Source organism: Andrographis paniculata, unplaced genomic scaffold, assembly GCF_009805555.1.
Source record: "Andrographis paniculata isolate CXL003 unplaced genomic scaffold, ASM980555v1 Contig58END, whole genome shotgun sequence".
Lineage (NCBI taxonomy): Eukaryota > Viridiplantae > Streptophyta > Magnoliopsida > Lamiales > Acanthaceae > Andrographis > Andrographis paniculata.
This window is the reverse complement of record NW_026137593.1, coordinates 1,085,728-1,108,452: the sequence shown is the minus strand read 5'-3', so window position 1 is coordinate 1,108,452 and position 22,725 is coordinate 1,085,728. Positions and strand designations below refer to the sequence as shown.

The following is a 22,725-nucleotide window of genomic DNA, read 5'->3' as shown; positions in this document are numbered from 1 at the left end:
TGGATTGGATTTTTCTAGATTAGAATGCGATTAGGCAATATTTTCTATGGGCATACCTAGGTTTATTAGGTTAATTAAAGATAGTTAACAGTCGTACCTTAACTACCTACACTGTAAGGAAAAATTGGTTGTCAGAGTTTGTTGATAACTATAACCAATTTATTGATAGTCTAATAAAAACTAACTTTATTGAATTGATGATAAAACACAAGTGTCATAACTACATCATCCCTTGAGCCAAACATCCCCTTAATAGCTAATTCCCCGTTAATTTAATTGTTTTGTTATTTTATCTTCATTAGATAATAAAATAAACTTCCTCCATTTATTTACTGCATTAGAACACGAAAGAGTGAATTACACAATCCCTGTGGAGAGGATCTCTTCTCCTGTATTACATTAAATTGTGATCATAGAGTAGGTGAAATATTTGATTGACCGTGCGACCGGTCAAGTTTTGGCGCCATTGCCGGGGATTGGCGCTTTGTTTTACCCTTTTGTGTTGTTTATTTGCTTTATTTTCATTCATCATTCTGTTAATGGCCCGTTCTTCTCGTACAAGTGAATTGAAACCTAATCTTGAGATCGAGAAGGTTGGGTAAAAGCTGCGAAAGGAAGCTAAACAACAAAAAGCTGCTTAATTTGCAAAGCTGTCCGATTCTTTAAATCACCTCAGATTCTCTAGCTCTAGCGACTCTGAAAGTGATCAAGAGACTGTCATGGCTGAAGATACCCGCACTCTAAGGGGGTTGGCTGCTCCCAACTTGACGCAGCAGTCCTTATGCATTAACTTTCCAACTTTGATTAACTTTATTGCTTTTGAATTGAAATTTGGCTTAATTCATTTACTGTCTTCTTCTTTTCATGGACTTGCAGGGAAAGAACCTCACAAACACTTGCAAGAGTTTGACGTGGTGTGCTCCAGCATGAAACCACCAGGTGTTACTGACGAACAAATCAAAGTCAGAGCCTTTCCATTCCCACTCAAAGATGCTTCAAAGGGTTGGCTCTACTATCTCCCACCTGGAAGCATCGACACGTGGAAATAAATGAAAAAAGAAATTTTTGGAGAAGTATTTTCCGACTTCCAGAGCTGCGATTCTTAGGAAGGAAATATGTGGCATCAAGCAACAACCAAGTGAAACGCTCCATGAATATTGGGAGCGATTTAATAAGCTTATGATTAAATGTCCACGACACCAAATTTCTCCACAATTATTGATTCAATATTTTAATGGTAGTTTGTCATTGATGGACAGGAACACCATTGATACTTCAAGTGGTGGAACTCTAGTAAATAAGATGCCAGAACAAGCTTGGGATCTTATTGCGAGGATGGCTGAAAACACGCAACAGTTTGGTTCGAGGGACATTGGACAGGCGAGCGGAAACAACAACGATCATTCTATCCAATCAATGAAGCAACAACTTTCTGAGCTGACAAGCTTTGTGCGCAAGATGGTCGTGGAAAAATCTAACCCCGAGTGTCCAGGTCAAGGCACGTGAAATATGCACAAATGCAAGCCACCGTACGGATTCATGCCCAACCCTCCAAGAAGGATATGCAGTGGATGTAAATGCTACAAACTATGGTGTGAATTGATAGCTAAAAATCGCATGCATTTTATGTCCATAACATATGCGATATTTGATTGATTTTGATTGGATTCTACCTAATTTACATATGTATTGTTTATTTGCTGTGTGCAGAGGGAAAATATCAAATTTGGCATAATTGGCAGAAGAAGTAGAGAAAAATTCATATTTGCACCACCTAGCTAGTCATGGCCATGACTAACTATACCCTCATGACATGAGAATTAAATTGAAGACCCAAAAGCCTAGCTACAAAATAATTAGGGCAAAAATTAAATAAAAGGGGAAGGGATCACACGTTTCAAAAGGGGAGAACGGTCATAGCAGATACGCACAAGAGTAGAAGACTGACAGACTCATAGATCGCGCAGGAGCAAATTGATAGAGAAGATTTCCCCTCCCACTATGACTTTATCTTTCTCTTTTGTTTTTTGTTATTTGATCATGGAGTAGATACTTTTCTGGTTTAAGGGGTGATAATGTTTTGGTTCTTTTGTTTTGGATATTCTTAATTTTTTTTATAAAAGTTCTTGTTGATTATCAATATTTGTTTAATTATGAGAATAACGTTTGTGATTGTTAGATTGATTGAATATTTTGGTACCAATATTTGAATTAGTCTGATAATCTAAAGTCAATTCAGGTAGGATTACCGTAATTGTATTCGCACTTGAATACGTGACAATCGGGTTGAATAGTTTCTTCCCGGGGGTTAGACAATCAAATCTAATTGCTCCTCTTCGGTAGTAGTTGTTTTGAATTGGATTTTTCTAGATTAGAATGTGATTAGGCAATATTTCTTATGGGCGCACCTAAGTTTATTTGGTTAATTAGGGGTAGTTAACGGTCGTACCGTAATTACCTACACTGTAAGAAAAAATTGATTGTCAGAGCTTGTTGATAACTATAACCAATTTATTGATACTTTAATAAAAACTAACTTTATTGAATCAATGATAAAACATAAGTGTCATAACTGCATTATCCCTTGAGCCAGACATCCCGTTAATAGGTAGTTCTCCCTTAATTTAATTGCTTTCTTGTTTTATTTTCAATAGATAATAAAAAAAAATTTTCCCCAATTATTTACTGCATTAAAACACGAAAGAGTGAATCACACAATAAGGTTAAAAAAAAAAATCCAAAATCATAAGCCAGACCGCCTCTCTCTCTCTCTCCTTCTCTTTTTTTTCTTCTCTCCTCCGTCTCGCCGAACCCGTCGCCCTCCTCTTCTTCTTCTTCTCTGATACCCCAGCGACGATAGCCACCAAACCAGAACGCCTCCATCTCGACTCCGCCGTGATCCTCCCTGTCTTTTTCCTCCCCGCCTTCGCCGATCGTCTTCTGCACAGACGATCTCCGCCAATCCAGCCGCACACCGCCGCCTCCTCCCGACGCCACCGCCGATTGCCCACCGTCCCCCGCCGTCCTTCTTCTTCTTCTTTTTCTTCTTCGTCTTCTTCCTTTTTCCCCTCCCTCTCCGCCGCGATTCCGCCCTCCGGCGCGACTCCTTCCAGAGTCGCCGTTTTCGTCCGAACCAAGATGCTCTCTGCCTCCGACGCCGTGATCCAACCGTCAACTGCCTCTGCCTTGGTCGCGCCACCAAGCTGCGTGAGTCCAGCCGCCTCCGTCGTCCAACCACCGCCTCACTCCACCGCACAGCAATCGCGATTAGGTAACATCATTTCACCCTGTTATGTCTAATACTTTCAATTTGGTAAATGTTGTCTTGGATTATTGCTATTGGTATTTGGACTGCAAATTTGGTATCGAGTTGGTTAAACTTGAAGTTTGGGACTTGGTGAAGTTTATGTCAATTCTCCTATGCAATGATAGCATCTTGGCATTTGATTTTTTTTTCGTTGCTAGTTCAATTTTGGAGATACTATGCCTTGGATTAGAACAATTGATACTCTTGAACTTAAAAGTGCAATCTTATTTGTTCGAATCTCTTTCGATTTTGGATATATTCCAGGATTAGTGAGATTGATGGTTTGGATTGAATGTTGGACTCTATTTGCTGCATATTTCATACATACATAAAGCAATTTCTATAGCCTGATCGATCATTGTCATTGCATCACTCATTTTTGTCATAATTGAACTGAAATTTGAGTTCTCCTTGCTGTGGTTGTCGGGTGTTGTCACTTTGTGCTTTGAAATTTTCATGAGAGTCTTGGGTAAATGACACCTCATTCTTTGATGACTAGTTAGATCAAGTATCACTCTCTTTTGGAATAGTTTGGGTTGGTTAGTTATTTCTATAGGACTCATGAGAACTTCAAGTCTTGTCTTAATGTGGTGCACAACCAAATCCAAATCCAATGGCATTGGCAAGTAAAGTAAAAGCTCGCAATTACTCCTTCTCTTACGGACTCCAGGGAAGTTCCTCTCTTGTTTTACTTCTTTTTACATTGAGGACAATGTATGCATTAGGTGTGAGGAGAGAGTTATGCAAATTTTTGGACAATTTTCATTTTGTGCTACTTTTATAGCTGATTTTCTATTCTTTCGCATGTTTTTTATATTAGTCTGAAGTGAGTCAAATGTGGTTTGTGTGATGGGTTTATCTAGCATGACCAATGACATTTGATTGGTTATATGTTGAGTCAAGTCGACGTTTGAACCCCGTGAGATTTGAGCCTATGTTCCAGAAGTTACACTAGAAAATAAATTGCATATATTCAAACTTTTGGAAATTTCTTTCTTGTGAGATATGTAGTGCTCAATTAGATGACTTAGAACTTGAGTGATTATGCATGTTGAACTTGCAACTATCGAGTCTTGCATTTTGAAAAGGATAAGGGCATTAGGTAACTCCATTAAGCCTTTATTTATTACTCAGCACAATATATTCCCCTAATTAGCCCATTTGAGGATTCTTAGCCTACTTTTTCTTTATAACAACCTGTCTTTTAGCCTCGTACCATTCTTTTGATTAAGCTCCGATTTGAACCCTATGTTGGAAATAATTACTCTAAGTTCATGTTGTGATACACTTTATTTCTTCGGTACTGGTCAGAAATGAAATTTGGGTACGAATGAATCATAGTATACATGAATGATTGTGGGTAGTGTAAGTATTTATATATATATATAATGGCAAAAGTCAAAAAAAAAAAAAAAAATCAATCAAAAAAATCAAAAAAATAAAAAAAAAAGGAAAAAATAATAATAAAATAATAATAATAGTTGTTGATGCTGATTTTCAACAATAAAAAGTGAAATCCAAAAATAGAAATTATCTTCGAATTTGATTAAAATAAATGCTTGAGATTAAGAATCCCTAGACACCGTACGATACATAAGAAAAAATTGAAAAGAAATATTACAAACCGTAAAAGTAAAATGATGATCCCTAAAAGAAATTCACTGAATTTGATGTCGATTGATGATGCCCCTTTTAGGTCGTGAAAAGACCTATTTAAAAACCCATGTCAACCGACCAAATGTCGTTATCAGATCGTGCCTTCATATCCGATTTCCAGTTGTAACTTCTTCTAACCGCCTTGGAACTGTTTTTCATCCGACCTGCACGTCTACTACTTCATCTCCCTTTGCCCGTCTTCCATTTGTCCGACCTCCACATCGGCCGCCTCATCTTTCTTCGTCCGACTTCCCTTTGTCCGACCTCCATGCCTATTGTCTCACTTTCCTTCGTCCGACCTCTCCTTGTCCGACCTCTATATCCACCGATCACTTAGTCACAGGTTCTCCCGAAAAAGCCCATTTTTCTAAATAACGCCTAGACCATACCCAAACTCATAGTCTAATTTATCAGCCTATTCTCGAAAAACCCTACACATTGGTTTTTCTTACTCAACAATAGTAATAAATAAACAAATAAATAATAAAACTTGATGAAGTATTTCTATTTAATTATATTATTGAAGTTTGGGTAGTGAATAAAGTAAGGATTTCATTGTTTATGCCGATTTGTTCTTCATGTGCTAGCATCATGTTCTTATTGTGTTCTTTTCTGACATATTTTAGCATTTGTATATCCTTTTCCTTACCCTGATCATACGCCCCACTACAACCCTTATTGAAAGTCTGTTTGATTCTTTATGTTAGATTTGAATATTTAAATAAATGAGATTTGATTTTTACTCAATCCTATAGGATAGATAATCTTTTGTTGCACTACCTGAGTGTTGAGTCAATTATATATTTAATTCCTTCAGAGAGCATGTGCGAATACACTTTATCTAGTGAGGTTAACTTGGCTTGATGTGTTGGATTTCGGATTGAACTGGTTGTATTAGATTCTATTGTCATATTGAGTCGTCTGCGATTTCTTTGGCTTATTTTGAATCTATGCTTGAGGGCAAGCATGATCTAGGCGTGCGGAGAATAGATAGCTAGATATCGCATGCGTTTTATGTTCATATCATATGCGATATTTGATTGATTTTGATTGGATTCTACCTAATTTATATGCATATTGTTTATCTGCTGTGTGCAGAGGGTAAATATCAAATTTGCCATAATTGGCAGAAAAAGGAAAGAAAAATTTAGATTTGCACCACCTAGTTAGTCATGGCCATAACTAACTATACTCTCCAATTTACTCCATTAGAACACGAAAGAGTGAATCACACAATCCTTGTGGAGACGATCCCTTCCTCTGTATTACATTAAATTGTGATTACGAAATAGGTGAAATATTTGATTGACCGCGCGACAAGTCATGAATGGACCTCCAGTGTACAACCCATACTCCAACACCTACAATCTAGGCCGGAGAAATCAACCGAACCTGCACTATGGAAACGCGCAACAAAGTAAAAATCCTCAACCATTCGGAGCTAAGTAGCAAATACAACAACCTCATTTCTATGAAAAACAACCGCCCCAAGCACCCACAAGCAACTCCAGTTCGTCTTTGGAAGACTTGGTAAAGTCTATGGCTACCACTACCCTGCAGTTCCAACAAAAGACGAAAAAGTTCCAACAATAGATGAGTTTGACCATTGACAAATTACAAGGTTAGATCAATCAAATGTCAGACGAGGTAAAATAGCTACATGAAAGAGGAAAGTGGCCCGCTCAGTCTAAGCCAAATCGAGAAAATGTCGGTGCCATCACTATTTGCAGTGACACGATGTTTGAATGTCCTTCCCGACCTAATCCAAAGAATACGAATGCTATAATACTCCGTAGTGGGAAGCAAGTGGATGGTCCAACTCTTATCTCAAAGGAGCAAAGCGAAGAGAAACGTAAAAATGAGATGCAAAGGAAGCTGAGATCCATGAAAAAGTACATCCAAATTTTATTTTTCCTACTGAAACTAAATCGGCTCGTTTCGCTGACATGTTGAAGAAACAACAAAAGACAAACAAACGAAAAGAGATGATGAAGATTTTTAAAAAAGCGGGAACTTAATATCCCGCTCCTGGAAGCTATCAACCAAATTCCCAAGTATGCAAAATTTTTTAAAGAACTGTGCACCAACAAGAGAAAATTGCGAATGAGTAAATTATAGTGGGTGAAAACATTTATGTTGTTTTCAAAAGAAATGTACCACCTAAAACAGGTGATCCATGTATGTTCTCTATCCCTTGTAATATTGGAAAAGCTGAGATAAGTAAGGCTATGCTAAATCTAGGAACTGCTATTAATGTCATACCACGATCAATATGTGACTCTTTAAATCTAGTGCATCCAAAAGAAACAAGAATTATTATTTAACTTGTTGATCGAACCAATGCTTATTTTGATTGTATGATAGAAGATATACTCGTTCAAGTGAATGACTTAATTTTTCTTGTTGATCTTATATTTTGGATATGCATGATGCACACTACTTTAATCCACTGCCTCTTTTGTTAGAAAGACCTTTTATGTGAACTGCAGGAGTGAAGATAGATGTTAAAAAAAAAGCACACTCGGCTTGGAGTTTGATGGAGAAGAATTTCATTTCAATAGATTTAATCTCATCAAATATCTTGTTCAATCTGAATCGTTATATGCAATTAATATTATTAATCATGTGGTGTAGGAAACCTATGAATTTGGTGATGAGAAAAAACGAAATACTTTGTTGACAAAGTAGTTAGAGAAAAGAACAATTGAAGATATGACAACGAGTAAGAGAAAAAAAAGGATTGTCGAAAAGTTGAGTGGGATTCCCAAGGGATCACCATTGTTGGCCGCAAAAAAGTGCTATAAAGTGAATCAAAATTTTAAAGCGAAGAAAAAGTATGGCCAATAGACATCGCTTCAAATTATGCCACGAGGGACCCTCACTTGATCCTATGAAGTCGGCACCCTTTGCTGATTTTGATGTTCAGAATTGATGCGAGATAAAATCTAGCTTAAAGACTAAAGAAAAGCAATTTTTGGGAGACAACCCAAACTATTTAAATGCTTTCTTTAATTTTTATTGTTTGCTTGTATTTTTATTGTTTTAATGCTAATAATACTTTTGATGGTTTTGTGCAGGTCTTTTGGAAACTAATTACTGGCTCTTGGCGTAGGCGCATCGATTTTCTTATATCTCGGAAAAAAAAAAAAAGAAAACAATTCAGGCCAAGAGGTGACTATTAATCATGGTCATGACTAATTGGCACCTCCCATACTGTTTTTTCACCCAACCTTCCTTTACCCATTTTGAATAAGAGATATTGTTTAGTCATAATCATGACTAAACACCCCCGACATAGTGCTTGCCTTCTTTAGCCCTATCAAAGTTTAAACCCTAAATTAAATTTAATTCCCAAACCATCCTGAATCGCTAGACCGGCCTACCTCTTTCTCTTCGCGAAGCCGTCCGCGCACACAGCCGACGACGACAGCACCGGTGACTCCATCCTCTATTCCTCCCTTTTTCTTCTCCTTCTCCAGCCGACGACCACCCTCCACCCTACCTTCCACCGCGATCTCCCAGCCATCGTTGCGCGGCCCCACCGCCGAACCGGTTCGATCAAACCGAATCGCGGCCGCGACCCTACCACTGACGCCGCAGCGACATCCCTTACCAAACGGGTTCTCCACCCCGTCAACCGACCCGAACCGAACCGCCCAGTCCCCCTTCCCCCTCGTCTTCTTATTCTTCCTCCAGCCTTCGCCAACTTCTTCCGCCAGACCGCTCCAGCCGCCAGCGTCGCTGTCACGACCGCCACCTTCATCCTCCAACCGAACTAGACCAAGCCGCTCCAGCCGCTGATCGTTTCTTCAGCCGCCGACCGGGCGACACCAGCCAGCACAGCCCGCCACGTCGACTCCTGCTCGCCCAAACACCAATCCGGAAATTTGGTAATATCTCTCCATCTTTTTGCTGCTTTTAATTTTGATATGTGCTGCATAAATTTAATCGATTTGATTTTCTGCAATGGAACTTGAAGTTGATTTGTGGTTGATTATTTTCTTTAATTATTGGGATAAATTGGCTTGGCTCACTACAATTGGTGTTCTGGACTTGAAAGTGAAATAGAATTTTTTGATGCTAAGAGAATTTTCTGTAAGTTTTTGGGTGCAATTGATTGCAGATTGTGGTTATACATTTGATTTTGATTGATCATAGTCAAATTGCATCTTAATCTTTTGTTGGATATCTTCTTGTGGTTTGGGACACTTGCTTTAGTTGGACTGAAAATTGAATTCTCGTGGATTCTCGATGCTATTTTCTTATTTACTCGTGTGCTATGATGCTTCTTTTGTGTCTAAATTGAGAAAAGCATTTGACTAGTCCATCACTATCACTCTTTTTCTTTGGATAGTTGCTTCGGCTAGTTTGTTTTTGCAGAACTCGTGAGACACTTCAAGCCTTGTTTAAAAGTGGCACATGACCAAATGATAAAGCGTTGGCAAGGCAAACATGGAACACACTGTCGCACCCCTTGGAATCCAGGGAAGTTCTTTTCTTTTCTTACTTTTTCTTTACATTGAGGACAATGTATGCTTTAGGTGTGGGGAGAGTGATGCAAAACTATTGGGCAAAATTTTCATTCCGTTCTACTTTTAATGTCTGATTTGTTGTCCTTTTACATGTTTTTGCGATTAGTTTGAATGAGTCAAATGTGATTTGTGTGATAGGTGTGTCTAGCATGACTAATGACATTTGTTTGGTGATATGTTGAGTCATGTCGACGTTTAAACCCTGTGAGATTTGAGCCTATGTTCCAAAAGTTACATTCGAAAATAAACTTAATATTCAAGCTTTTGGAATTTTTTTCATGTGTGATTTGTAATGCTCAATTAGATGACCTAGAATTTGAGTGATTATGCATGTTGAACTTGCAACTATCAAGTCTTGCATTTTGGAAATGATAAGGGCATTAGGTAACCCAATTAAGTCTTTCGTTATCACCTAGCACAATAATTTTTTCCATTTAGCCCATTTGAGTCTTACCCTATTTTTCTTCTATAATAACCGTTTTTTAGCTTAATACCCTTCTTTTGATTAAGCCTTCTCCGATTTGAACCCTATGTTAGAAAGAATTACTTTAAGTTTATATTGTGATACACTTTATTTCTTCGGCACTAATTAGAAACAAAATTTGGGTACGAATAACTCATAGTATGCTGGAATGATTATGGGTAGTAAGGTATCTTTATATAAAGGCCAAAAGACCAAAAAAAATGAAAAAAGAAAAGAATAAAAAAAAAACAAAAAGAAAAAAAGAAAAAAATAATCATCTTAATGAAGTATGTTTATTTAATTAGTGTTGAACCAATTATACACTTATTCCTTCAGAGAGAATGTGCGTATACGCTTTATCTTGTGAGGCCGACTTGGCTTGAAGTGTTGAATTTCGGATTGAATTGGTTGTGTTTGATCCTCTTGTTATATTGAGTCGCCTGCGATTTCTCTTGCTTATTTCGAATCTATGCTTGAGGGCAAGTATGATCTAGGTGTGAAGAGAATTGATAGCTCGAAATTGCGTGCTTTTTATGTTTATATCATATGCGATATTTGATTGATTTTGATTGAATTCTACATAATTTCTGTGCATATTGTTTATTTTCGACATGCAGGAGGGAAAAGACAAATTTGGTGAATTTGGAGAAAAATAAAAGAAAAAATCAGCATTGGACAATGAAATTAGTTATGACCATGACTAACTACATCCTCTTGACATGGGAATTTAATTAAAGACCCAAAAGCCCAACTACAAAAAATTATGGCAAAATTGAATAAGAAGAAGGAGAAGTCACACAGAAAAGCAGAATGGCCAGAAACAGATACGCACAGGAGCAAAAGAATGACAGATTCATAGATCGCGCAGGAGCAAATTATTTATCTTCAGACTATGACTTTATCTTTCCTTATTGTTCTTTGTTATTTGATGAAGTAGATATTTTTCTGATTTGAGGGATGATAATGTTTTGGCTCTTGTATTTTGAAGATTCTTGACTTTTTTTATACAAGTTTTTTATTATCAATATTTGTCTAATCCTGAGAATAATGTTTGTGATTGTTAGATTGATTAGATGTTTTGGTATCGATATTTAAATTCGTCTGATAATCTAAAGTTAATTCGGGTGGGCTATCCGTAATTGTATTCACACTTGAATAGTTGACAACCGGGTTGAATAATTCCTTCCCGGGGGTTAGACAATCAAATCTAATTATTCCTCTTAGATAGTAATTGTTTTGTATTGGTTTTTTCTAGATTAGAATGCGATTAGGCAATATTTCCTATGGGCATACCTAGGTTTATTAGTTTATTTAGAGATAGGCAACGGCGTACCTTAACTACCTACACTGTAAGAAAAGATTGGTTGTCAGAGCTTGTTAATAGTTATAACCAATTTATTGATAGTCTAAAAACAAATAACTTTATTGAATTGATGATTAAACACAAGTTCTTTGCTAATTTAATTGTTTTGTTATTTTATCTTCATTAGATAATAAAAGAAATTTTTCCCTTTTATTTAATGCATTAGAACATGAAATAGTGATTCACACAATCGATGTGGAGACGATCTCTTTCCCTGTATTACATTAAATTGTGATCACAGAGTATGTGAAATATTTGATTGACCGTACGACCGGTCACTCATACTGGTCAAGCTCATTAGCTTGATCTGCCTACCGAAACGGATAAGTAATTATATGGAAATAACATACACTTAATCACAACTTAATTGTTGTATTCAAAAATATAATTTTGATGGCTTAATAATTGTATCATCGTGATTCAATATCAAATACGAACGCATTATACCTCTTTGTTGGGAGCTTGAAAGTGATGTGATCCACTTGGTTTTTCATTGCTTTTATTTCGTGAATCTCATATCTTATACATGTAGCATGACTTCTATGTGTGGATTTTTTTATTTCTACTGTTATTTGCGATGTACAGTAGTGCTAGGCAAGGGTACCATCATGCATACGTATATTGATGAAACGTTATAATATGCAATAACAATAGTTAGTCGGACAACCGATTGACCTATGTTGCAGGGTTCTTCGGGGATTAGATTTGGTTATTTATAGCCCTATCTAATCATTATCGTGCAGGTGTTGGTCCACTCATTAGATTTGCACCTAATGAGGTCTACCGGTAGTTCAGGATCATTGGCCAATTCCAAACACGATCCTGAATGGGCGCGCTATGAGGAGTAGAGTTTTTGGGTTCCCTTTGGGTGATTCATGGGGTGCAAGAATTCCACTACCATATACGGGATAGATCTCTGGATAGGTCTATCTTCGCTACCACGAGCTCTAGATAGTTCTATGGTTAATGGCGATACATGTCGGCTATCCATATGATTGATTGGCATACTTCTATTATTTATACTTTGTTGGTTATGCTTTTGATGTTGGGCCTGGATGCCTACCTCATTATATTAGACTTTTTATATTATTTCTTGAGATGCATTCTTTTTTATTTTTTTGCCTTATCTCGTGCTATTGATGATGTTCGGAGGCATTTTGGATAATGCCGATTTTTTATAGGTGGCTTTACTTGCTACCAATATTAAATAATGGAAAATTTATGTTGAAAGAATATGAAAGGTTTTATGCAATGCCCAATATCACAAATATATATCAAATCAAACCTTCCTTGTATCATGGAGTTTGTTTTTATTGGCTCCTCGTATCTGTAAACGGAATAAATATAACGGAGAATCAATGAGGTAATCATAACACATGTATCATCAAAATTATAAATGTGCATGATTTTAATTGTATTAACTTGTGTAATTTTATTCTACTTACTCAGCTATTTGCCGATGTTAAATCTACATTTTGTAGGTAATCTGGGTAAGAAGAACTTGCCCAATGCATCATGATGGAATTTATTCGGGGTTGAGAGCACCTACTTAATCATTTATTCATTATTATTTTATTTATAATAGTCTAATCATCTTAATTGTGAGTAGAGACACCGGCAACACTCCCAAGTGAATTTTATAGGACATGGAATTCATCGCATTCTATGATTATAATGTTGTTAGTCATTGATTTTTCATTATTTTTGAAATATTAATAAATAAAAATATTTTGTAGAAAATTATATATGTACATTCTTAATAAATACTCTCTCTGTTCCGCTACAATTGACACTATTTCCATTTTTGTCTGTCCCGTAACAATTGACACATTTTTATTTTTGGTAAAAATTATTAAACCAAAACATATTTAACAAATATAAATCAACTTAATTAACTACATAACATACAACATCATAAATGACGTAGGACCCATTCAAAACCCCTTTATTTCTACCTCTCTCCTCAAAAAAATAAATATTTTTATCTATATTTAAAACTAAACATCTTTTATAAAATTAATTTATGTTAATTATAAATAAATAAAAAAAATATTTTTTTATTTACTTGTATTATAGAAGATTTTATTCTCTACAAAATGATATCCATATTGCATATATTTTTTAATTGCTATATGATTTTAAATATTTAAACATATATTAAAAATTTTTTAATCATATATATTAAATTTATTTTTTAAAACTATAAATATTATTAATTATACAAAAAATAATATAATAATATCATAACTAATTATTATTAACTAATTAAACATCCTTTCCTTAAATATCGTGTCCCTAATTAAAAAGTTCAATTCCGGTGGGACGGATGGAATATATCTATATAATTTTAATAGATTCTACTGTATTCTTAATAATATATATCAAAATTTGTTACAATCTAGCGACGAGGTTATGTCGCAAACGAGAGAACTAGTATGTATATATATTATATCTCACCAAACCTAATCCAATTAAGATTCCATCTCATCCTTCAATTATCTTTATCCAAAACTAGAATAATTTCAATCGAACATTGCGCGTACGGGCTTGTGAACTCGGGCCTGGGCCTCCAACCGGGCTGCTCTATTATGGGCCTTTATTTATTTATAAATTTGGGCCAAATAAGTGGGTGGTTTCTTCTTCTTTTGTCGAGCTCAAATAACTCTGTTGGAAATATATTTTGTGAAATAACATACTCCCTCAATTCTATTTCAAAATATTCTTTATATCATTTTCATCTATCCCATTTCGACGTATCCTTTTGCTTTTTTAGTAAAAGTAATTATATACAAATACAAAAATATTCATAATTTTTTAAATTACAAACATACCAAAGCAATTATATACAAATACAAAAATATTCATAATTTTTATTTAAATTACAAACAACCATTACACATACACTTACTTTTTAAGTAAAATTAGAGGACAAAAATGTCAAATCTTCTTATACGCTACCATAATTAGTAAAACACTATTATTTATTAATTTTCTACAAAATTCCAAAGAGCCATTTCAGAGGGAGTATATATTTGGATAAAACAATTAAAAAGAAAAATTGGCATAACTAGGCTAGATGGAATAATGTATTATTAGCTTCTAATAAAAAATGAGTTGTTTAATTTATTTTATTTTTATATTTATATATTAAAATGTTTTCATAGATCTGCAGCTTATTGATTCTGGATGATAAGAATAGTGATAGTGAGAGTAATAGAAATAGAAATAGAGATAGAGATGTAAGCTACGACGGCAATAGGAAAATGTCAAATTGAAATGAACTTATACAAGAGGACTAACCTTATACAAGAGAAGAGCCATCGTACATCACAACTGCACTGTCCAAGAATCACCATAACTAATTTAATTTCTCTGTTTTGCTTTTCTTTCGGAAATAGAGAGATAAGATTTGATCAACTGATGTGAAGATATATGCAAAAGTAGGGTTCAAGCAGCTAAGTCACCAAGGACACACACATATATAATCGAAAATAAAACAAGCAAATGATTAAGAATCCAAAACGTGAAATTGAGAAAAAAGCCAGAGACTTACATGATAACTGCTTTTGCGGAATCTGATTTCTATCATCGATTTTTCTGCACCACACACACTAGTTATGAGTATTTCACAAAAAATGATACGTGCTACATTAATAATACAAGTAGCTAGAAATAAAACGAATAACAAAGATCAAATCAAAACAAAAGGCATGTTGAGATTTAGCAATTTTTTAAGATCCATGTACTAGAAAATTGGCATACATGAAATAATGAATGCATGTGAGCAACAAACTTGCAGATTTTATAAACATTAGTAAAGATGAGATGAAAGTACAGTACAGAAACCGGTTGGTTGATTCCATCTGAGAAAGTGCAGCTACATATGGCAACTATCATGCATGCATCGATGCAGATTCGACTCGACTTGCTTAGCACAAGGGAAGCTGTCTCTCACCATAGAAAAAAGTGATGAATCCGTATTTCATATTCCCCTGGTTTGGAATCCCAACTGTTGGGAGAATACCAAAATGCAAACCAAAATCAGATTCGATGTATAACTTAAGCGTGGGTGTTTCAAACTGTTCCACTAAAACCTTTCCCTTCAATCAATTATTCTTTCTACCAAAATACGATGAATGATAACCACCAATAAACAACGGAAATAATAATATGAGACACCAAAACTTCTAACGTGGAAAACTTTTTAAGGATAAAAACCACGAGGCCTATCACCCGACCCAAGGCAAAATCCACTATATCAAAAGGTTCGTACAATCGAAGATAACCACAACCAAAAGGGCTATCAAACTCCACATCTAATTACAAGAATCGTACTCCATTCACAATAGATCTTCCAACTACAAACAACCCATTCCAAATCCCAATCAATAAGATTCAAAATCGAATCCAAACAAGTAAATAGTGAGAAATTAACGATACCAAGAAAAACATCCAAGGATGATGAGACCGTTGATCGAAACCGACTTAAAGAAATTCTCTCTTTCTTTTCGATTCTTTCGGGTGCGTAGATACCGATTGTTCCTCTCTCAAAATCTCTACGCCCAAAATGACCCCTTTCCCAACTATGAGGACTAGGGCAACAATGGGCAAAAGTGGGCTCTTAACTTTTTTTGGGCTAACTTGAATTGTTGGGCCTCCACACATAGAAGGAACCCAAACCCAACAATTCTCCCCCTTCCGACTATGTGGAGGAGGCAACCAACCCTGCAGCCATCCTGCAGAACTCGAACTTGTCTCTTGGAAGACTTTTAGTGCACATATCCGCGCCATTTTCATCCGTGTGGATTTTATCAACTTCAATCAACTTAGAATCCAAAACCTCTCTAATCCAATAATACCTTGTATCAACATGTTTCGATCTCCCATGAAATGTCGGATTCTTCCTAAGATGGATCGCACTTTGATTGTCGCAATACAAAATATACTTTTGTTGAGTGAAACCGATTTTACTCACAAAAGTCTTCAACCATAATAACTCCTTGCAAGCTTCGGTAGCAGCAATAAAATCCGCCTCGGTTGAAGAGAGTGCAACACATTTCTATAATCGGGACTACCATGAAATAGCTCCCTGCATATCCAGAAGTACACTTCCTATTATCAATATCTCCAGTCATATAAGAATCTATATAACCAACAAGCTCCGGCTTACCAATACCAAAGCACAACCTCATACTCGAAGTTCCCCGAAGATATTTCAGAATCCACTTCACTGCACTCTAATGTTCTTTGCCCGGATTCGACATGAATTGGCTGACAACACCAACTGCGTGAGCTATGTCCGGACGAGTACACACCATTGCGTACATCAAACTTCCAACTTTTGAGGCAGAAGGCATCCGCTGCATATCTTTCTTTTCTTTCTCAGTAGAAGGACATTGTTTCACACTCAATTTAAATGAAGCAGCAAACGGGGTAGAAGTAGCTTTGGCCTTGTCCATGTTGTACCGCTGCAACACTTTTTCGATATATTTTTCTTGGGATAACCATAACTTTTTCTTTTCCCTATTCCGAGAAATATACATCCCAAGAATACTTCTAGCTGGCCCCAAATACTTCATCGCAAAATGCTTGCTCAACTCTTTCTTCAAATCATTTATTTTCAAGGCTAAAGAGCCTACTATGAGCATATCATCTACATAAAAAAATAAAATGATAACATCAATACCTAAGAACTACTGCATGAAAACACAAGGGTGGCATCAGTCTTCTTGTACCCTTGTTGAATCATAACATATTTGAATTTCTTGTACCACTGCCCCGAAGCCTGTTTAAGCCCATAGAAGTTCTTTTTCAATTGACATACATGGTTCTCCTTCCCTTTCACCACAAAACCTCTAGGTTGCTCCATATAAATTTCTTCTTCGAGGTCACCGTGAAAAAATGTCATCTTGACATCCATTTGCTCCACTTCTAAGTCAAGATAAACAGCCAAACCCAAGATAACACGAATAGAAGTTATCTTGACAACCGGTGAAAAAATCTCCTCAAAGTCAACACCATATTTTTTACTAAAGCCCTTCACAACAAGTCTGGCTTTATATCGAGGAGAGGATGAGTGTTCTCCATGCTTCACCTTATAGATCCACCTATTTTCTAAGGCCCTTCTATCACTTGGAAGCTCAACCAACTCATACGTGTCATTAGCATGTAAGGATTGCATTTCATCCTTCATAGAAACAATCCACTTTTCTTTTTCAGGACTTTGGATGGCTTCTTCATAATCCTCGGGCTCTCCATTCTAGGTCAAGAGCACATACTCCGTAGATGAATTCCTAGTGGAGGGTTGTCTATCCTAGGTACACCTTCTCAATGAAGATTCTGCCATATCCATCGAATTCTCGGAATAATCCGGACCAACATCAACATCATCAACGGCATCATTGCCGACATACTGATGTTCATCACCACCCACTTTTGGTGTAAGAACTCGATCTAAATAAATCAAGTCTTTATTTTGAACATTTGGCTTATAGTTCGTCTCAATGTCCTCAATCGTTTGATCCTCCATGAATACAACATCACGGCTTCAGACAAGCTTTTTCTCAATAGGATCATAACACCTATAGCCAAATTCATCATCACCATAGCCAATGAAAATGCATTGTTGAATCTTAGCATCCAACTTGGATCGTTCATCCTTAGGCACATGAACAAAACACTTGCATCCGAAAACTCTGATGTGATCATAAGATACTCTGAACATCTGTCTGCAAAGCCACTGTAGGAGTTAGATTGGTAATTCGAGCATCTGCATATAATGCCTTACCCCAGAAATGTTAAGGCAATTTAGCATCCGAAAGCACGCATCTGACTCTCTCTATCAACGTTCTATTCATCCTTTCTACCAAGCCATTTAATTGCGGAGTTTTGGGTTCCGTCTTCTGATGTCGAATACCATGCTTTCAACAATAAACATCAAACGGTCCCCAATATTTGCCTCAATTGTTAGTCCTGATGCATTTCAATTTCTTACCAGTTTCTCTCTCAACAGAACATGAAACTCAACAAAAGCATCAAGAACCTGATCGTTCGATTTCAACCCTCGAACCCATAATTTTCTTGAGTGATCATCAATAAAGGTAACAAAATAAACTGCACCTCCGAAAGACTTTACCTTCAAAGGACTGCACACATCTAAATGGATCAATTCAAGAATATCTCTTTTCCTAGTAGGAGGGTGATGAACAAAGAAAACCATCTTTGCTTTTCCACAAAGCAATGTGAACACTTATCAAGCTAAGCACGTCTAACACCAGGGAGTAGATTCTTTCTCGCCAAAGTATCGAGTCCTTTTTCACTAGTGTGACCCAATCTCCTATGCTATAAGCTTGAAGAACTCCCATTCTGAACTCCATTAACACCATTCGCAGAAATAATAGCATGAAACCAATATAAACTGGATTTTTTCTTACCCTGAGCAATTACCATAGAACCTTTTCTAATCTTCCATTTTCCATCACCGAAATGGCAGGAATATCCATCATCATCCAACCTACCAGTGGAAACTAGATGTAGTCGAACATCGAGAGCATGCCTCACATCCTTCAGCACTAGTGTGTATCCACTACTGGTATCCAAACACATTGTTCATGTGCCTGCTACTTTCTCCAAGCCATCATTTCCTATCTTCAAGACTCCAAAAGTCTCCCGGAGTATATGATGTGTAGAAATCCCTATTGGCAGTCACATGGAATGCAGTCTTCGAAGCATATAAGCTTTCCAGCTTGTCCCACAATATTTTGGCATTGGTCTCATTCACAATGTTATTCAAAACATTGTCCTCTACCCATTGCCTTATGAAACCACATACTTGTTGATGCTTCAATTCCCAATCTGAATCACCTGTTTCAACATCAGGCTTTGCCGCAGAAAATACTGGCCCATGTAACTTCTTCACATATAGAAGATCAGTTATCTTCCCTTTACAAACATGATAGTTTGTTCCATCTAAGTAAACCATTCTTCCCAAGTTCACATCTATCCTGCAATGGTAAATAACACTCTAAAACAACCTTGCCCTGATACCATTTATGTTGTGAGAATATCGGAAGAAAACCAAAATGCAAACCAAAATCAGATTCGATGTACTCCTTAAGCGTAGTCACGCCTAAGGGGGTGTTCAAACTGTTCTACCAAAACTTTCCCTTCAATCAATTATTCTTTGTACCAAAATACGATGAATGATAACCACCAATAAACAACGGAAATAACAATATGAGACACCAAAACTTTTAACGTGGAAAACTCCTTCAAAATGAAGGATAAAAACCACGTGGCTTATCACCCGACCCAAGGCAAAATCAACTATATCAAAAGGTTCATACAATCAAAGATAACCACAACCAAAAGGGCTATTAAACTCCACATCCAATTACAAGAATCGAACCCCAACCACAATAGATCTCTCAACTACAAACAACCCATTCCAAACCCCAATCAATAAGAATCAAAATCGAATCCAAACAAGTAAATAGTGAGAAATCAACGATACCAAGAAAAATATCCAAGGATGATGAGACCGTTGATCGAAACCGACTTGAAGAAATTCTCTCTTGCTTGTCGATTCTTTCGGGTGCGTAGATACCGATTGTTCCTCTCTCAAAATCTCTACGCCCAAAATGACCCCTCTCACAACTATGAGGGCTAGGGCAACAATTGACAAAAGTGGGCTCTTAACTCTTTTTGGACTAACTTGAATTGTTGGGCCTCCATAGAAGGAACCCAAACCCAACACCAACTTCTTTTACTTTTCCAAATTTCCCGAGGAGGACAGGACAACAAATGCCTGCACTGCATTAGATACCCAAACAAAATATAGATATGTAGTATAATGATCTCGCTCACTTGAAAAATATTCTTCGACATCTTTCGCCCGAATAGAGAGTGTCACATAAACTTGGCAGTAGCCTGCAAAGCTTGACCCCTGCCTCTCTCTTTCTTCATTGACTTTAGGTATGTCGACAAGTCATCTTCCAAGATTGTAGATTCCATCCCGTGCCACCTGTATGTAAAGACAAGAACAATAACTAACACACATTCCAGAACTTCTCCAAACATATATAGAAAAGGTATTTTTGGTAACTAAACTTGTCTGTCACTTTAATGCTCTTCATTTGACGAATAAGTTCTGTCAGTGTGCAGCAGATTTTCCTGAGTTTATGCGGCTCTTTCATACAAGCCTGGACAGGGAGACTCTTGCAGTATTTGTCATGATACAAAATTGGTAAGCAAGAGAGCGGGACCGGGATCCCTCTTCTAATTTTCAGAATCTCAACAAACTGTTCCTCAAGCTGCAAGGTGTATCTGTCGGACGAACTAGTGGAATTATCTGCTACACCCTTTGGCTGGTTAATGATCATAAATTTACCATTCTGTAATTTGAGTAAGTGCAGGAATTTGCAGTCGCCACAATGCTCACAATAACCCTTACTATAGTTTTCACAGATTGGAGCAGATAACTGGTCAGAGGAGTGAGGGTACATGTCCAATGAAGACGCTTGATGATGCTTTACAGCTTGCGGAACATAGCTCTGCACATTCAAATTCAATCCAGTAGCTTTATGGCATCCAAGTTGGTTTACAAGTGGCGTGACCTGTTGCTGCTGGCCTGTCGGAGCTTGAGGGACCTGCTGTGCAATTTCATGTGAAAATCCTGCAGAGGATGCCGGAAACCATGGCAAAGATGGCGAAAACTTTGTAGGACAATTCAAAGCAGTCAAAACATAGGCAGGGACAGGTGGTTTTGGAGGCACGCAAAGCTCTTGCTTGATATTTTCGATCAAGGACTGGATTACATTATCCGGGGCAGGGGCATGATGGATCATGTCGACCTCACTCTGATCTTTCAAGAGAAGATAACCCATGATCTTGGAGACATGTTTTGGGTCTAGTTTCTGTATTCTTTGGAACAACATCATTGATAACTCTGATTTGTCCATCTCTTGGTTCCAATTCAACTCTGATGAAGCTCAGACAAACAAAGGAAGTGCTGCCTCAGATGTATATATGCACAAATTACACAAATATGAGTTTGGAAGAATGCCTAATGTAAAGTGAATTATGCAACCAATTCTCCGTGTTAAAATAATGGCAAAATTGCTTATAATCCATATGTAATTTAAAAATATAAAAGAGTCTCCTGCAATTTTTAAATCACAAGTGAGAATGTATCGACTTTCCAAACCACAGGTGAGTTTAAGTAATTTTGCCTAAAATAATTTGCCGAAATCTCATGATTAAATATTGCGCGAGCTTAACTCAATATACTCGAATCAAAGTCTAATGCAAAACAGCATAATCTAATGAATATGAGAGAATCTAATGTGTAAACCAACTAAATCTAATATAAACCAATCAAAACTAATTCAATATAAAAAATATCTCAACACTAAAAAGATCTAAACTATGTTTTCATATCCAAATTCATATATAGATAGGGGAGAATTAACTAAGAAATATTGTATTCTACATCAGTTACATGCAAGTGCAGAAGATCCTTTTTCCCCAAAATAGAGCAAGACAGAAACCCCTGAATAATCAAACTGACTAAATTTAAAAAAGGGAAACACTTATCATATTATTAAGCATACAAATTAATTAAGAACTAGTTCGTTCTGTTCGATTAAATTGAAGAAGAAATACAAAATCTCCTCTGCATGAACATTCACGTCAAATTGAAACAAAAAATCATTTCATCATTCTAGCGAAAAAAGGAACAGGTAATCACAGAAGCAGCAGAAACCCGTGAAATTAAATCGCGCGAAAACCCCCAACGTCGGTGCCGCCCCCAAAACAAAACCCAAAAAACACAAATCAGAAAAAAAAAAAAAAAAAGTAATAATAAATAGAGCAATGGTTGGAATTACAGTTACCCACCGAAACAAGGTGAGCAGGATCGAGTGGATCGTCGTTTCAGCCAGGCGCAAGTGAAGAAACCTCCGATTGATTTCTCGAGGAAACTGCGGGCTGGCATTGTGAGGATTGTTGTGGGTATAACATAAATGCGGGCAGGAGGGGATGGTCTGCAGCAAGACGACGGACATTTTAAAAAAAATTGGTCTAATTCAAACTCAAACGGTGTTTTAAAATTCTGGCCCTCAAAACTAGTTTTAAAAATTATTATATTTTTATGTTGTAGTAGTTTTTAAAACTTTTTGGGTTTAAAATTATATACCTTCTCAAAACATCTAAAATATAAAAAATAGTAGTTTCAACCATTAATACAGGGAAATTATAGAAGTTATCAAAACTACTATAATTGGTAATGTAAGAGGTTTAAAAACTTTTTTTTATGAAAAATAGTTATAAAAACTCTTATATTGTTTATTATATGAGTTTTGAGAACTTTTATATTTTTAATCTTAATTTACCTCACGGTTTTGTT

General features: G+C 36.4%; 2 protein-coding genes across 7 annotated transcripts; one reads left to right on the top strand and one right to left on the bottom strand.

Moving 5' to 3' along the window:
• The first annotated feature begins 1,251 nt into the window (after positions 1-1,251).
• On the top strand, positions 1,252-10,232 carry LOC127257631 (uncharacterized). The gene is made up of 3 exons (XM_051284066.1): positions 1,252-1,502; positions 2,751-3,271; positions 8,041-10,232. The coding sequence occupies exons 1-3, from the start codon at positions 1,252-1,254 to the stop codon at positions 8,073-8,075; spliced, it is 807 nt and encodes a 268-aa protein (XP_051140023.1). The 3' UTR covers positions 8,076-10,232.
• A 4,261-nt stretch (positions 10,233-14,493) lies between these two features.
• On the bottom strand, positions 14,494-22,343 carry LOC127257675 (zinc finger CCCH domain-containing protein 18-like). 6 transcript variants are annotated; one of them, XR_007840056.1, is made up of 5 exons: positions 22,218-22,343; positions 20,430-21,300; positions 19,834-20,343; positions 14,875-14,918; positions 14,494-14,654 (listed from the first exon to the last, which is right to left on the bottom strand). XR_007840056.1 is itself a non-coding variant. In XM_051284137.1 (4 exons), the coding sequence occupies exons 1-3, from the start codon at positions 22,312-22,314 to the stop codon at positions 20,229-20,231; spliced, it is 1,083 nt and encodes a 360-aa protein (XP_051140094.1). In that variant the 5' UTR covers positions 22,315-22,343; the 3' UTR covers positions 19,710-20,127; positions 20,187-20,228. The 6 variants fall into 6 exon arrangements, 4 of the variants coding, with proteins under 4 accessions (XP_051140094.1, XP_051140093.1, XP_051140096.1 ...); XR_007840055.1 differs by having other exon boundaries at positions 14,494-14,918; XM_051284137.1 differs by lacking the exons at positions 14,494-14,654; positions 14,875-14,918 and having other exon boundaries at positions 19,710-20,127; positions 20,187-20,343.
• Positions 22,344-22,725: the final 382 nt, after the last annotated feature.